The following is a 17,335-nucleotide window of genomic DNA, read 5'->3' on the forward strand; positions in this document are numbered from 1 at the left end:
CCTCGGGCAAAGTGGGGGTGAATAAAACTGCTTTGGTTAATACTTTTTAGGGGGGTTTTGGTTGTTTTTTCAAATCAAATCAAATTAATAAAGGAAAGATTAGCGGATCCGTGCTGTGAAGGAGCAGGTGCTATGATTCTGGCATTGATAAACTGTGTAGCTTGAGCTCTGTGGTTTTGCAGAGTTTAAAATTAGCAAGCGCCTTAGCATGCAGTCTGGGCTTGCAGAGGAGTGTATAAATGTGTGCAGGTGAGGGTGTAAATATCAGGAGGAAGAGAGCAGGGCACTCCAACGTCTGTGTAATAAATAATTAACCAAAGGCCTAGCAACCTTTATACCCACCATATTGATTGCCCGGAGAAGTGAGAAGTGGGTTATGTGTTCCTGTGTGTGTGTGTGTTTGTGCTTCCTCTGCCCTGCCCTTATGCAATCTGTCTGCTGTGATCAGAGTCACCAAACAACAACAGAAAACATGAACTAAAAACAGAGAACCAACACATTGACATTGAAATTAGCAAATCAAACAACAGCTCAATAAATCTAAATCACAGGAACACAAAAGCACAGGAACACAAGCTCAGAAGTGTATCTGATGTTGGTTAAATATAACAAACTACCTAACCTAATGGGGCAAATGTATAACATCCGTTCACATTTTTAGCAGAAAGGGGTAAATAGCTCTTAATGTAAAAAAAAAGCATTAAAGAATAATTTTTCAGGGTCACAAGCTCTGTTCCTCTCCTGCTTCCCAGCTGGCACCGAGCTAAAGGTAAATACTAACAAGACCAAATATGCGAACCCAACAGGCCACTGATGCATGATGGGGGAATTAATAGAATGAATCCAGGGCAGCTAGTAGAGAAAGACCTGTGTCCCCCAGCACTGATAAACAGCTGCGTAATCTGCCTGCCTGCTGGTGCACACGGCTGCCTGCCAGTGTGTGTGGAGGACAGTTACGCTCCGGTCAGCAGGATCCCGGTGTCTGTGACGGAGTGACTGCTGGGTGTGCAGAAATATCTCGTTACGGGGGGGTGACCTGTCCTGAGACTCTAGCAGAGCCTGGGCAAGGATTCTCAGATGGTCAATTCTCTCACACTGAGAGCAACGCCCATGACCTCTGAACACTTGTTTGTGTTTTGATTTTATATTTGTTTTTACCAGGGGTGAGGTTCGTAAATGAAAACCCCAATTAATTGCCATTGGATTGTTATTTTTCTGTGCTCAAACCGAAAAGAAAATCTTAAAAGCAGGAGATCAAACTCATGTTCTAGTGTTAAAAAGTAATCTATATTATACTCAGCAGATAGCCCTTAGTCCCTTCTGTTCAAATGCCTTATCCCTCCCAAACAGATGTTCACTAGTTCTTATGAATCTAGAGCTTGTCATCCTAACTTTACAAAAGGTGTGAAGTTTAATTTTACCTATTTTTCATTCACTGGGTTTATCACTTCCTCCACAAATTCAACCAGATTATTCAGCATGTTTTTCAGGGATTACGAGTACAGGGCAGAACTCACGCATTGTCTTGGGCGACCTCATCTGCCTTCGATATCTTCCTGTAGCAATAGACCATCTCTACCAGCAGCCAGAAGGTGAGAAACACTAGCAGGAAGTACATCATTATCTCAGAGTAGACAGCAGTGGTGTCTTCACTCGCTAAAATGAGACAGATAGGGAAGGAATTTAATACAAGGCCGTATAGGTATACAATGAGAGGTAATAACAACAGGTGTATTTCCATAGGGGTAGAAAATGTAATATATGTATGAAGAAAGCAGAGTTAAATAATATAATTTCATAGTGGAATAACCTTAGCTGTGTCCCATATCATGCTCCTCACTGGAACGCCTGCTGGATCTTCCTCCACTGTTAAAGTTACAGTGGCTCTCCAAAGTATTCAAGTAAAAAGTATTTTTTAATGGTTAATATAATCTAAAGCTATATCAATATATTAGTATATATTGTTTTTCATGGTCTCTCTGAAAGATATGCATTCAATGTGCATTCAAATAAGTAATCTGCATGCTCCAATAAAACCATTTCAATTATATCCATAAAAAGTCAACGGCGAGGATCATCTTCTTTGCCACTTGAACTGAATTGTCCTTATCTGCGTCTCTCACCCAGATCTTTTACTTAATCCTTACCTAAGTCTAAGTGATTAATTTACTTGATCTTTATTAAGCTAATAATGCAACTACAACTCATTACTCCAGCTATTACTACTACAACTAATAATAATAATACATAGATGGAGTGGAAGTGAGTTCAGAAGGTAGCCTGCCCCAGGTTTAAAAGCTCTTAAGTCACCACACGTTTCAGCAGCAGTTGCAGTCTCACCTTCACTCTTCACTTCTAAGAAAATGACCTTTGTGCTGGTGAGGGATTTCCTGTACACTTTGTAGATGAACTCTCTCTTCACCTCGCAGGTGTACGTGCCCGCGTCGCTCTGGGTGATGTTGACGATGCTGATGGAGACGTCCTGTAGGTCATGGCTGCCGTCCCACTGCAGACGGCCAGTCCAGTTCATATTAGTGTAGTTGTCTTTCTCGCTGCGAAACGTGAATATCTGCCATGGAGGGAGTGGAGAGAGACAGTTGCTGGATTATCAAATGGCGGCCCTTGAAGTCGGTTCACTACAGAGGAAAATGTGCTCCAATCCAACCCCGAGTTAATGCCTCAAAATAATTTAAAAATGAACCTCCCTCTCCCCAAAACAATCACACATTGAGCCGCACTAGATTCATACCTTTCGTTTTTATACTTTTCCAAAATCAGAAGTAAGCTCAGCAGAATGCTCTGAAAAGTCTTCTCTTACTGTTTAAATAAGATATATTCATGTCATGTCTGTCATCTTTCGTTGTGGCACAAATAGAAGTAATGAACGTCATTCATCTGGCAGATATCCAATTTAATCCAATGTATTACCAACAGGAAAACAGACTGTGGTATTTTAATATGATTTATTTTGGTTCAGTTTGAATTTGCTCCGGACAATTCTTTCTTCTGCAGTCGCCAGCATAATTCTTTGCAGACATTTCCTCATTTTTTGTTAATTGGCAATATTCAAATAATGTAACATGTTGGCTGAGGTTTCTCTCACAACATGCTTGGATTCTGTCCAACCTGTTCACACATTTAGCTCATTTTCTAATCTATATTAATGATCTGGACTCTGGGATAGTTAGCAAACTTGTCAAATTTGCAAATGATACTAAAATAGGCGGCTCAGCAGATACAATCTCAGCAGCACAGGTTATTCAAAGGGACTTAGATAATATTCAGTTGTGGGCCGACACCTGGCAGATGAAATTCAATGTGGACAAGTGCAAGGTATTACATGCAGGTAACAAAAATGTCCACTATAATTACACTATGGGAGGGATAGAACTAGATGAAGTAACGCATGAGAAAGACCTAGGAGTCTATGTGGACTCCTCACTTTCTCCATCCAAACAATGTGGGGAAGCAATAAAAAAAGGCAAAAACAATGCTAGGGTATATTGTCAAAAGTGTAGAATTGAGAACAAGGGCAGTGATGTTCAGACTGTACAATGCACTAGTTAGAGCTCATCTGGATACTGTGGACAGTTCTGGGCTCCACACTTCAAGACAGATATCGCTGCTCTAGAGGCAGTTCAGAGGAGAGCAACCAGACTTATTCCAGGTCTGAAGGGAAAGTCCTACTGAGAGACTGAGGGAACTGAACCTTCTCTGAAAATGTAAAGGCCGCACTTGATTGAATGAATGATTGAATGAATGAATAACACTGCAATGATTGAGAAGTATAGCTATCTGGAGGCTTGCTTTGTACTGCTTAAATCTGAAGCTGTTACAGTGCATCTGGAAAGTATTCACAGCGCTTCACTTTTTCCACATTTTGTTATGTTACAGCCTTATTCCAAAATTGATTAAATTCATTATTTTCCTCAACATTCTACAAACAATTCCCCATAATGACAACATGAAAGAAGTTGGTTTGAAATCTTTGCAAATGTATTAAATTAAAAAAAGCACATTCACAGCCTTTGCTCAATACTTTGTTGAAGCACCTTTGGCACCAATTACAGCCTCAAGTCTTTTTGAGTTTGATGCTACAAGCTTGGCACACCTATTTTTGGGCAGTTTCTCCCATTCTTCTTTGCAGGACCTCTCAAGCTCCATCAGGTTGGATGGGGAGCGTCGGTGCACAGCCATTTTCAGATCTCTCCAGAGATGTTCAAGTCTGGGCTCTGGCTGGGTCACTCAAGGACATTCACAGACTTGTCCTGTAGCCACTCCTTTGTTATCTTGGCTGTGTGCTTAGAGTCGTTGTCCTGTTGGAAGATGAACCTTCGCCCCAGTCTGAAGTCCAGAGCACTCTGGAACAGGTTTTCATCAAGGATGTCTCTGTACATTGCTGCATTCATCTTTCCCTCGATCCAGACTAGTCTCTCAGTTCCTGCCGCTGAAAAACATCCCCACAGCATGATGCTGCCACCACCACCATGCTTCACTGTAGGGATGGTATTGGCCAGGTGATGAGCGGTGCCTGGTTTCCTCCAAACATGACGCTTGCCATTCAGGCCAAAGAGTTCAATCTTTGTTTCATCAGACCAGAGAATTTTGTTTCTCATGGTCTGAGAGTCCTTCAGGTGCCTTTTGGCAAACTCCAGGCGGGCTGTCATGTGCCTTTTACTGAGGAGTGTCTTCCGTCTGGCCACTCTACCATACAGGCCTGATTGGTGGAGTGCTGCAGTGATGGTTGTTCTTCTGGAAGGTTCTCCTCTCTCCACAGAGACACACTGGAGCTCTGTCAGAGTGACCATGGGGTTCTTGGCCACCTCCCTGACTAAGGCCCTTCTCCCCTGATCGCTTAGTTTGGCCGGGCGGCCAGCTCTAGGAAGAGTCCTGGTGGTTCCAAACTTCCAAACTTCTTCCATTTACGGATGACGGAGGCCACTGTGCTCATTGGGACCTTCAATGCTGCAGAATTTTTTCTGTACCCTTCCCCAGATCTGTGCCTACAGACAATTCCTTGGACTTCATGGCTTGGTTTGTGCTCTGACATGCACTGTTAACTGTGGGACCTTATATAGACAGGTGTGCGCCTTTCCAAATCATGTCCAATCAACTGAATTTACCACAGGATGATCAGTGGAAACAGGATGCACCTGAGCACAATTTTGAGTGTCATGGCAAAGGCTGTGAATACTTATGTACATGTGCTTTTTTTGTTTTTTATTTTTAATAAATTTGCAAAGATTTCAAACAAACTTCTTTCATGTTGTCATTATGGGGTATTGTTTGTAGAATGTTGAGGAAAATAATTAATTTAATCCATTTTGGAATAAGGCTGTAACACAACAAAATGTGGAAAAAGTGAAGCGCTGTGAATACTTTCCGGATGCTCTGTATTTGCCATTGAGATTCTTTGAGATGTTTTTTTGCACTGGAAATTGCCAGCTCAATTCAAACCGTGTGGACTGGCCTTGATATTCTTTCAGATAAAAAACCCTTTCCATTTTATATTATTAATCCTAATTATTATTAAACCTGCTGTTACTATTGGATTGTGTTCAATACAATTCACTTTACTTTTATAAGTAGTGTTATAATAAAAATAAAAAGGACTAAGTAGCGTATAAATGTTCTCCGAACCACTGAATTACAACAGGTGTTTTATTCACCCATTCTCTGCGAAAAACAACCTAAAAGAAAAACAAATGGTTCTGTATGGAAAATCCTGTCATGTAAGGTAAGACAGTAACAGGAAGAAGTTCATGTGGACCTACCAGGGTCTGCAGTTTGCCAGTGCTGCTATTGAAGTACCAGTTGACCTCGGTGGTGGTTTCGACCTCCTCCCTCCTCATGCAGGAGATGCAGGTCAGCTTCATGGGGTACCCCTGTACGCCCTCGCTGTCCGATGGGACCTCCACACACACAGGCAAGCTCACCTGCACTGTCGAGACAGAGACAGGGTCAGATCTCCATCAGCTGCAGCAGGTGCGCCCCGCTCTGGTCCTTGGGGTCTACGTGGTTTCATTCCAGCTGAGCTCTTAATAATAATATCATGAAATTACATTATTAGAAGCTCTTCCACCAGACTTCGGGTTTTGCTCATGTAAAGCATCACTAAGATAAGCTTTAAATAAACCTCAGGTAACTGCAGAGTACATTCAACACTTCACTTCCTCTGTAATAATAATAAAGCATGGAAAGCAAATAGAAGCTAATACTCCCCCAAAACACTCTGCACTAAGACTTTGCCAAATGCTTAACAAACCTTCACTTTTTAAATAATGAGCACAATCAAGACTGATTGTGCTGGAGGAAAAGGATGTGATACCTTGATAACCAAAAACATCCGACTCATAAGAGGTGCTCAGCATCCAACAAAGGAAGCATCTTCTAAATCAATTAGTCTAAATTGGAACTGACCTATATCTACTGCCATCTTTTTATTGCTCAGGATGAAGGAAAGAAGGGCAGAGATAATTGCTTGTATGTTTTAATCATTTGAAATGTTACAGTGAAATCTGAAAAGCTAGTAACTGAAGGTCACAGACACAGGTAAAATACTTTGAAAAGCCGTGCAATCGGAAATGTGAAAGCAGGGGTCAGTTTCACGTTCATTCATAATTGTTTAATAACAGAAAAACAAAAACAATGTAAGGATGCATTCAAGCCAGGATGAATTATTAATGCAATCCTAGAGTGCTTTGGTTGAGTGTTTGTTATTGTCGTTGTTTATATAATTGCACTTGGTCAAACCCTAAAGACTAGCAATCTGGTTGTTTTACGTGACAGGGGGAGGTACACCCACCCTGCAGACAGAAACCCTTCCCCCACCCACTGACCCTGACCTCTAATAAGAAATATAATCTCTAATGGCATGTAGGAAATCCGTCCCAGGATGAAAACATTGGCATACTGTATACTGTGGACGCAACTGCCGGTCTAGGACTCCGCGAGTTCAATTTCTCAGTCTCGAGAGAGATCACACAGCAGCTGCCACTTGGATTAGAAGATCACAACATCTATTTGCAGACATGCTCTAAATAGAATATTACAGGGTGCATGTCAGGTTTTTCTTGAGAAAAAAGATACGAAGATGCAAATTAAAATCACATGGCAGAAGGATATAGACCTGCTCCTAAAACTGATCCTGTTTCTTTGGCTTTGTTCCATCGGTATCAGGCGTCATCACTGTGATTGGGAAAATAGTTAATGTCTTTAAGCATGGTAGCCCTTCATCTTATTTCTTGTACTTGCTGTAATTTGTATATTATTTGTCAAACTATGCTAGAGTATGTAATTTGTGCACTCTCTAAAGCTTGGCAGCTCCTTGTACGTCTTTTTAGCAATGGTCTGGTTGAGTACAAGTCACTTCAGATAAAAGAGCCAAATAAATAACAAGCTCCAGAAATTATAAGTCAGTACCTTGGCACCAAATTATCAAGCCCTTACATGAAGCTATATACAAAAACAGCCACCTACATGATCCACGATTAAGAGCATTCTCCGCAGGGAACTTTGCTTTTGTTGCCAGCAAAATAAAAGCTAGACTTTGTTCTATCACACTTTGATTTGTTGCAGTGCACTCAACTTGAATGAGACACTACAACATTCACTTTTACATAACATTGCACAGTGACTTCACAGTCCAGTACCTTCCAGACTGGGGAAAAAGCAGCGTCTGGTGTAAGAAATATTAAAGTGCTATGATGACTTAACCACTTGTAGTTACAATATTCACGCTACATATACATCTATTTTTCCCCTAATTAAAATGAAAGAAAATGTATAAAGATGCTGGTTTTATATTTACCTAATTAAGACAGATACGTTTGTTTTTTTTACTCCCACAAGATTGTATTCTTGCTCTTTACAGGAGCAGGAAAAACCCTGAACTGATGCAAAATACTTCACAGGATCAAGGCCTTGAGTTACTATGGTTGTACACATAAGAAGATACCACAACAGACTTTAGAAGGCACTATAATATTTTCTCTTCACTGTAAACCGACTACAAAGCTCAGGTTTGGTATAAGAACTGGCTCTTCTGTTCAGCGCCGTATTATTCAGTGTTTCTAACACCTTGTCAACAGCCCTGAGGTGCAGCCGGGAACAGTGAAGCAAGAGCCATAAACTGTATCTCTGCGTTGTGCCTTATTTGTGTCAATGCAGGAATTCAGGAATCTACATCTGTTATATAAGCTCTAGCATCCGAGACAAGGGCCCAAAGCACAATTTTTTGTCAGCTATGATCAAACTGTTTCTGAAAATGGCTGGTCTGAAGCATGGAAACGTCAGAGAAGAGAGGAAAAAGCACAACAGCCGAGTCACACTGCGAGCTCAAAGGTTACAGTTGTGTAAGCACTGCTGGATTACTAATTAGATGATCTGGCTTGAGAAACAATGAAGCTTCATATAGTGCTTCATTTTGCAGGTAATTTATCATTTACCTTCTGAATAAGAACAAACAAGTCCCATATTGTGATAGTCTGTTCATATAATGGAAAGATTTTCATGTCAGCAGCTGTCAGCTCCAATGAAACAGAGTGAAATTCAACTTCTTCAGGTGCAAAAATCCACTTAATCAATAATAATAATAACAATAATAATAAAACAACTACAGAATAAAACAAGACAGCACATTGTCTGTTACCATTACTAAAATCGCTTGGATCAGTAAAGTATTTCTGAGGCGAAGATTACAGCAGTAATCCGGTAGACCTGAGGTATAATAATAAAGGAGTCAGGAATCTGTTTGTTTCATGAGCACAGAGAATGGGTTGAGGTTCCAGGTAATGTCATTTAACAATAGTAAGATGGCAGTCCATTTCAATCATAAAAAGAAAATATAACCCCTCAAAATCTGAGACAAACAAAGGAACCAGACTCCCGATTAGTGCAAAACTTCTACGTTTGATCAACTCACAATCCATCCTCCAGTCTTGTCAAGAAAAATGAGTGCCGACTGCCTACAACAGCCTTCTTTGACTTTACACAAAAACAATTCCAGGATGCTCTTCTGAAAGCTGATCAGGCTTTTCATGAAGTGGGACATGATTAAAAAATATTAGTTGCCCTGGATAAGGGTGTCTGCAAACAAATACATAATAATGATTCATAAGTTTACTGTCATCTTTGTTTCGAGTGAAGCAAATAATACGTTGCCATTCCCATATGGAGAGTAAGACTGGGCTCTCATGTCGTACAATAAAGCTCAACATTACATGAATGTTCTTAGGCACACAGGATTAGTATGGATCTAATAAATGGTTGTTTTGGATGTACACTTTAAGGGTAAATCAATGTACCTTACCATGAACAATTAAATTATATATGTTTTCTTTGTTTGTTTGTTTAACCCTATACCTGCCACATGAAATTGTATTTAAACCCACAGGACAAACCTTATCGACTCCTTCATTTAATCTCAGATTATTATTATTATTATTATTATTATTATTATTATTATTATTATTATTATTATATCTTACCAATGACAGCTGATCTCTTGATGAGAGAACACAACTATATAGTGCAGGGGTTCTCAAACCGGTCCTGGAGGACCCACTGCCCTGCAGGGGATCAATTATATAATTGAGCCTTATAGTGCATTGTTAGTTCAATTAAGGAATCATTTAAGCAATCAGGAACGGGGAACCCCTGATATAGTGGATTAAACAATTGAATTGCTGATTGTCTTTCGTGTACGTCCATGAAGGCTGCTTGAATATAAATAAATTTGCAATAGTCACTAGACAATAAATGCTACGCTCATTCAGGATTTGTAATGTCACATAACCTTTTCACAACGAGATACAACATTGCTTAAATTACACAGAATAAACCATAATGTGAAAACACCCGTGAAATACTTACATGCGGACAAGGGAAATACATAGATCAATATGAAATATGAACAAGAAAAGGATTTTTATCCGTTTCTGGGATATTTTTGTCCACCTCAAGATTGCACGCCACATTATCGCTCTTCCCCAATACAGTATTAATCTGAAAACATGTTTTATAGTGCGATACACGTTTGTAGGGGTAATTCATTCCCACTGGGAATTTAATTATTAAATTAATGCCCTCGTAAAATATGAATGCACTTCCAATTTAAACTAAATAAGAAATTAAAACCTGATCACTTACTTGTACCACACTTGGTACAAAAGTTGATATCCGTTGGCTCATTGATTAATGAGTAGCTCCGTTGCACAGTGAAGACGTAATGACTGCATAATTTGTTAACGAAATACTCCGCATTTAATATAACATTAAAGTATTATTATTGTTTGTTTGTGTTTTAGTTTTCATTTGTCTTTACAGATTCAGCTGGCAAATTATCCATCCGCATTAGTTGAAATGCTGTCCATCTGATTGCGCTCCAGTCCTCTTTGCGTTACAACCACTCACCACTAAACCAAACTTGCCGCTAACTCTTCCAACCTTGTTCAATTAGTGATGGACTGGTTAGGGGGAAAAATAGGGGCGTGTTTTTTACACGCCTATCCTTCGTGTTTTTAAATCATTATAAAATCAGCCTAAACAATTACAGAAAGTACATGCAGGTTATTATTATTATTATTATTATTATTATTATTATTATTATTATTATTATTATTATTGCGTCCTTTACAGACATGCAACTCTCAAGACACACACAAAGCTTGGATCATCCCCAGCTGGTGAGGTTTATTTCCAACAGTACTTTGTTCGTTTTAGTTAATGTTTGTTCTTACTTGGGTGGATGTTTTCAAGTCGCCTACTTTCTGAAAAGTGTTTACTCCATTCTCAAATATTGAAAAAAACAAAAACAAAACAAAAGAGCATGTATTTGATGGTTTTTGCTACACCGTATTTTTTCAGTTAAAAGTACTTACATGTATATGACGTTAGATCTCAATCTCACGTTTAATTGTGCTCTTATCTGCAGACACCAGTTCATAAACCAGGAACCCTTTGTTAATGTGCTTATAGTTCAAATTGGGAGTAGTATTACAATTAAAAAAACAGTCATGTGTGTAACCTGTGCGTGAAAAGTACCAGACTACACACCGCCCATTACTTACCTACTAAAACCAATAGCGGTACTGAGTGTATGAGAATCCGTATTGGGTGCATCGTGCTCGATGGTCCCAGTCCGAGAAAACGCCTATGTCCTCCCTGTATGTAATAAGACAGAAAGAAAACACTTGAATCTCAACAAGTTCGGGTTTTATTGATCCTCGGCAGCAATGGCAGTTACAAAAGTTAGCCCGTGCCTCTGTAGGAACAATGTATGTGTATGTGTGGTTGGGATTTTATCCGTCGAAAGATGCCATTTCTTTAATTGCGCGGAATGGCAGAGACGCGCTAGACGCACTTTCAGCACCGCGGACAGCGCCTGGCAGACGGGCGGCTAGTGAGCGACGCGGCGCTGGATGCGGCTCCTCATGGTCGCCCCGCAGCCTCAGCACCTTCCCTCGCCCTGATGCCCAGAGATGAGACAACCAGCTGGCGACTGACACTGCCCTCAGAAGGTACGCATCCTACATCGCAGAGATATATGTGCAACCGAGGAAAAGGGCGCCTTTTGTTAGTCGGGAGTCGTGCAAAACACCGTCCTTTATTTATTTAGTATTTTTTGGTTTTGCAGGACCTCGGTCTCCTCCCTAGTTTATTGCATCTCTGCAGTTTAGACACCTCCTGTTGCCATAGTGAATGGAACAAGACGGCGAGATCAATGGCACAAAAAACCTGTAGATTCCAACTAAAATCGGAAATCTGCCCGGGTTTCCCTCCTGCCTCCGTCTGGGAGTGAAAGAAAAGGTCCTTGTTTGTTTGTGCACAGAGTTCTCTCGACCATCAAATAACGAAGAAGAAGAAGGAGAATGATAATGAAAAATAGATGCTTAATCCAGAAAGTGAATAGCACGTAGCTGCATGTATAAATTATAAACGTATTAGGCAAAATGATGTATTGATATGATTATTCTGAAGAATCATCCTGCCATATTCCGTTTCTTCTTTGTGGGGACTGGCTGGATTGTCGGTTCGGTCCGCTCTGCCAATGTTTTGGGTGATTTCTTTGTGTCCAAAACGGGCAATGTTTCTAGAACATGAAATTAATTGACGCGCATGCGTGTGTGCCGCTCCCACTTCTGTCTACTACTTCGCGGACTGAGCTTCCACTGGTTTGTATTTGTGATTCAGACGAAAGCTAAGGGGTGGGTCCTTTTTTTATTGAGATGGAGAACTAGACACAGAGCTCAAGCTAAGGTCGGTGTCATCGTGGCATATCGTCTCCAAACCTCTCACAGCCTCAGCATGGCGAGGTTTAATATGTTTCTCCTACAAAATCCTATCATATTGGGTCAGAAAGACTTGCATAGAATCACCGTTAATATATTTCAGACATTTCTCTCTCGATTTTTTAAATAGTGATGAAACATCTTTCTAGAAAGTAGACACAATCATTTATTTACTTGAATTGGTGAATCAGGTAACTACTGATATTTTGTTTGATTCTGATAATAATTAAATACAGACAGATACATAAGACAGAAAAACAGAAAGAAATGCATAGATCAGCACACATACATATAGGTAGGTAAGAAGACAGATAAAAACAGACACACACACACACACATAGAGACAGAACTGCTGTGTACTGCCTGGGGCAATCCCATGGGTATGTCAAAGTCTCAGGTACCATCTCTGAATGTCCCGGTTGTTTTCCGCAGCGGGAGAGTGTGTCGACTGGGGTGTCAGTGTTCTCCCCAGAGCAAGACACTGTGACAAGGGCTCTGTCAACACCAAATAGGAGCAGGATGGGAGAGCATGGCATAGGCCAGACGAGCCGTCACTCACCTGCCTCCCTGAGTTTGCTATCCTACGAAACCAAGCCCACCCGCAACAGCAGCAATCCCTCCATAACAGACACAGCATCAATCATTCATTAAGGGATTGTAGCTAAGTCTGAAGAGAGCTGTATCACCATTAGTTCACATTCTTCGGCTGGTCAGAGACGTAACATTAAAGCCCACGACTGCGGTGGCATTTGGAGATTAGTGCTCCTGCTTTAGCCAGGCTGGAGAATAGATAACAGGGGCGGGATTCCCTCTCAAAGTTTCAACACCAAATTAAATCCACCCCTGGCCTGACCTTGATTTTCAGCCCCTGGGTGTCTCTCAATGTAATCGGTAATTTCGAGGCATCAGTTCATAATTTGTCGTGGTCCTCGGGACATGTGGAGAATTCATGAAGTTGAAACACCTCTCATGTATGCTTTGTGTCGGGATGACAGCAGACGTTACAAATGTAGCGCAGAGCCCATCAAATGCTGATGAGATGAGGGAATAATTTTTGACGATAAGATTTAATTAAGAAGATATTTGCAGGCAAACAGAGTTTCTGCTTGCCATCCTGAATACAGAGCTATGGGCCAGACCTTAATAACAACAAGGCTGACTGGAGGCTCCCTGTGGGCCCTACTGTGAAGGGGCACAAGGGACAGATACAGCAAGGGGAGGGTGATGACAGTATCACAGCAGACAGGCCCAGATGCTCGGATTCATAAACGTCTTTTGAAAAAATATAACTTAGTGCATTATCTGCCTCTTACTCAGGTTTAGTTGTAGTGTCCAGTAATCCTTGTTCTTACTATCAAAATAATCTAATTGACACTAATTAACAACTGGAAGGATGGAGGCACAGACAGATTAGGCAATTTGCTACAGTTCACAGATTCAGATTTTTTTGTATCCAAAAACTGCATTCCACAGTTGGACAAGGGGCCATTCTTAATACCAGGAAGAAGGAATTATTTTATATTGAGAAAATAATCAATAAAGATAAATACATTACAGATAATTTAGCTCACACTAGGAGAGGTTGTTCTTTCTAAGGCAATTCACTACATTGTATTATATTTAACAGTTGAAGAAATAAAACAAAATAATAATAATTACAGTGGGGGAAAAAAGTATTTGATCCCCTGCTGATTTTGTATGTTTGCCCACTGACAAAGAAATGATCAGTCTATAATTTTAATGGTAGGTGTATTTTAACAGTGAGAGACAGAATAACAACAACAAAATCCAGAAAAATGCATTTCAAAAAAGTTATACATTGATTTGCATGTTAATGAGGGAAATAAGTATTTGACCCCTTCGACTTAGTACTTGGTGGCAAAACCCTTGTTGGCAATCACAGAGGTCAGACGTTTCTTGTAGTTGGACACCAGGTTTGCACACATCTCAGGAGGGATTTTGTCCCACTCCTCTTTGCAGATCCTCTCCAAGTCATTAAGGTTTCGAGGCTGACGTTTGGCAACTTGAACCTTCAGCTCCCTCCACAGATTTTCTATGGGATTAAGGTCTGGAGACTGGCTAGGCCACTCCAGGACCTTAATGTGCTTCTTCTTGAGCCACTCCTTTGTTGCCTTGGCTGTGTGTTTTGGGTCATTGTCATGCTGGAATACCCATCCATGACACATTTTCAATGCCCTGGCTGAGGGAAGGAGGTTCTCACCCAAGATTTGACGGTACATGGCCCCGTCCATCGTCCCTTTGATGCGGTGCAGTTGTCCTGTCCCCTTAGCAGAAAAACACCCCCAAAGCATAATGTTTCCACCTCCATGTTTGACGGTGGGGATGGTGTTCTTGGGGTCATTCCTCCACCTCCAAACACGGCGAGTTGAGTTGATGCCAAAGAGCTCGATTTTGGTCTCATCTGACCACAACACTTTCACCTAGTTCTCCTCTGAATCATTCAGATGTTCATTGGCAAACTTCAGACGGGCCTGTACAGGTGCTTTCTTGAATAGGGGGGCCTTGCAGGCGCTGCAGGATTTCAGTCCTTCACGGCGTAGTGTGTTACCAATTGTTTTCTTGGTGACTATGGTCCCAGCTGCCTTGAGATCATTAACAAGATCCTCCCGTGTAGTTCTGGGCTGATTCCTCACCGTTCTCATGATCATTGAAACTCCACGAGGTGAGATCTTGCATGGAGCCCCAGACTGAGGGAGACTGACAGTTATTTAGTGTTTCTTCCATTTGCGAATAATCGCACCAACTGTTGTCACCTTCTCATCAAGCTGCTTGGCGATGGTCTTGTAGCCCATTCCAGCCTTGTGTAGGTCTACAATCTTGTCCCTGACATCCTTGGACAGCTCTTTGGTCTTGGCCATGGTGGAGAGTTTGGAATCTGATTGTTTGATTCCTTCTGTGGACAGGTGTCTTTTATACAGGTAACGAGCTGAGATTAGGAGCACTTGAGTGCTCCTAATCTCAACTCGTTACCTGTATAAAAGACACCTGGGAGCCAGAAATCTTGCTGATTGATAGGGGATCAAATACTTATTTCCCTCATTAACATGCAAATCAATGTATAACTTTTATAACTTGAAATGCGTTTTTCTGGATTTTTTTTGCTGTTATTCTGTCTCTCACTGTTAAAATACACCTACCATTAAAATTATAGACTGATCATTTCTTTGTCAGTGGGCAAACGTACAAAATCAGCAGGGGATCAAATACTTTTTTCCCTCACTGTATATTAATTATAGTGTAACAAAACAGCTTATTTTCAGTGTTTAAGTTAAAATATTTTCACAAATGAACATAACTGCAAAGAAGGGGAATATTCTTAAGTAATAACTTCTATGGTTTGCTATCTTCATATGGCAGACAGTGACTTGTTGGTGAGTGATGCAGTGCAGTAATCACTGAGACACTCTGACCGTGTCACAACGTACACTTCATTGGCTCCTTATTATTTAGCTTGTGACAGCTCAAGGTGATATATCTTTAAAAAGCTGCATTCAGGGTCCTTGCCTATGCTATTTTAATGAATTGACAAGGTTCAAATGACAGACTCAATTCATAACCCATGCTTACTGTAATGTCAACATGAGTCTGAGACAACAGAACATATCTGCATCAAAAGCAGAATAGGAAGAAACTAAAAAGCATTATCACGTGACTAATGATGGCGAAATGATTGCAATTAATTGGTGGTAGATATATTTCCAGAGGCAGGGGTAAGTGGACAAATGTAGCGCAGAGCCCATAAAATGCTGATGAGATGATTGTACAATGTAGTAACTGAAGACAAGGTCAGGGGAAGTGGCTGTGATTGGAGGATGCAGGAGACAATGTCTTGTGGTTGGCAGCAGTGGTCACTTGCAGGCATTGACCATTTCTCAGGCAGCGAACACAGAATTCATCAGCGCTGTTGACTAATAGGGGCAATATAGAAACAATCCCAAACAGGTGCAATATCTGACTGAGCTGGGCATCACTGGATTCAAGTAAAACCACTATATTTATTAAATGAACACGCTGATAGAATGAGCTGTTTACTGAAAAGTTTTTCGACTTTACTTTGCATGAATCGTGTGACTGATGAGGCTCGCTGTGGACACTTCCTATCCATGTAAAAGATGTATTTATCTCAACATCCAAGACATCTTAAACTTGTCTAATGAATCACCAACAGCAGACGTTTGCAATGTCAGCAATGCGCTGCACAGACATTGATCAGCCAGACAGCAGCACTGGGATGAGGGAATGGGCACTTCCATCCCTAGGGACGCTTAGGAGAACATCACCTGCTCACGGAAGGTAGATACAAACATGCAATATATATATAGAATTTAAGCTATGAGTATATGGCAAGCCAAATTATCATTCAGAGATATCTCTAAATCATTTAAAGATATCTGCAAATCAATTAGAGATATCTGCAAATCATTGAAATATATCTCATTTAAAAGTACATTTAGAGATATCTCTAAATGGTTTGCAGATATCTCTAAATTATTTGAAGATATCTTTATATGATTTAGAGATATCTGCAAATCATTTAGAGATATCTACAAATTACTTCCTGATCATTTAACAATATCTCTAAATCATTTTGAGATATCTTCAAATTACTTCCTGTATGTAGCCCAAGATTATCACTTCTTGTTAACTTGTTAATTAATTTCTATGTAACTGAATGAGTAAACAGCAAGTGATAATCTCAGCTAAAATACAGGAAGTAATTTGTAAATATCTCTAAATTATTTGCAGATATCTCTAAATCATTTAAATATATCTTCAAATCATTTAGAGATATCTGTAAAAAGCACTTTATTTAGATATCTCTAAATGGTTTGCAGATATCTCTAAATCATTTAAAGATATCTTTAAATGATTTAGAGATATCTCAAAATATTTGAAGATATCTTGAAATGCATTTAGAGACATCTCCAAATGATAATTTGGCTTGCCATATGAGTAATGTATAGATACATTCTGTGTTTGTGTCTGAATATCATGTAACTTACCAGTGCATTTTCGCAAACCAT

At 40.3% G+C, this 17,335-nt stretch overlaps 1 protein-coding gene across 6 annotated transcripts in view; it reads right to left on the bottom strand.

The window, feature by feature from the left end:
* scn3b (sodium channel, voltage-gated, type III, beta) overlaps positions 1 to 17,335 on the bottom strand; it is a 42,812-nt gene that overhangs the window by 10,271 nt on the left and 15,206 nt on the right. For 4 of the 6 annotated variants that reach the window (XR_010817444.1, XM_066709915.1, XM_066709891.1 and 1 more), the window contains 4 exons: positions 11,070 to 11,163; positions 5,775 to 5,941; positions 2,341 to 2,569; positions 1,518 to 1,656 (listed from right to left, as the gene is read on the bottom strand). Coding sequence is in view for 5 of the 6 variants with exons in the window: in XM_066709915.1 (XP_066566012.1) it covers positions 1,518 to 1,656; positions 2,341 to 2,569; positions 5,775 to 5,941; positions 11,070 to 11,121 (587 nt within the window). In the remaining variant the exon portion in view is untranslated. Of the gene's footprint in view, positions 1 to 1,517; positions 1,657 to 2,340; positions 2,570 to 5,774; positions 5,942 to 11,069; positions 11,164 to 11,362; positions 12,126 to 17,335 lie in introns of those variants that run through there. The other 2 variants (XM_066709907.1, XM_066709923.1) reach the window with 2 other exon arrangements.

The sequence above is a fragment of the Amia ocellicauda genome, chromosome 1 (genome assembly GCF_036373705.1).
Source record: "Amia ocellicauda isolate fAmiCal2 chromosome 1, fAmiCal2.hap1, whole genome shotgun sequence".
Classification (NCBI taxonomy): domain Eukaryota; kingdom Metazoa; phylum Chordata; class Actinopteri; order Amiiformes; family Amiidae; genus Amia; species Amia ocellicauda.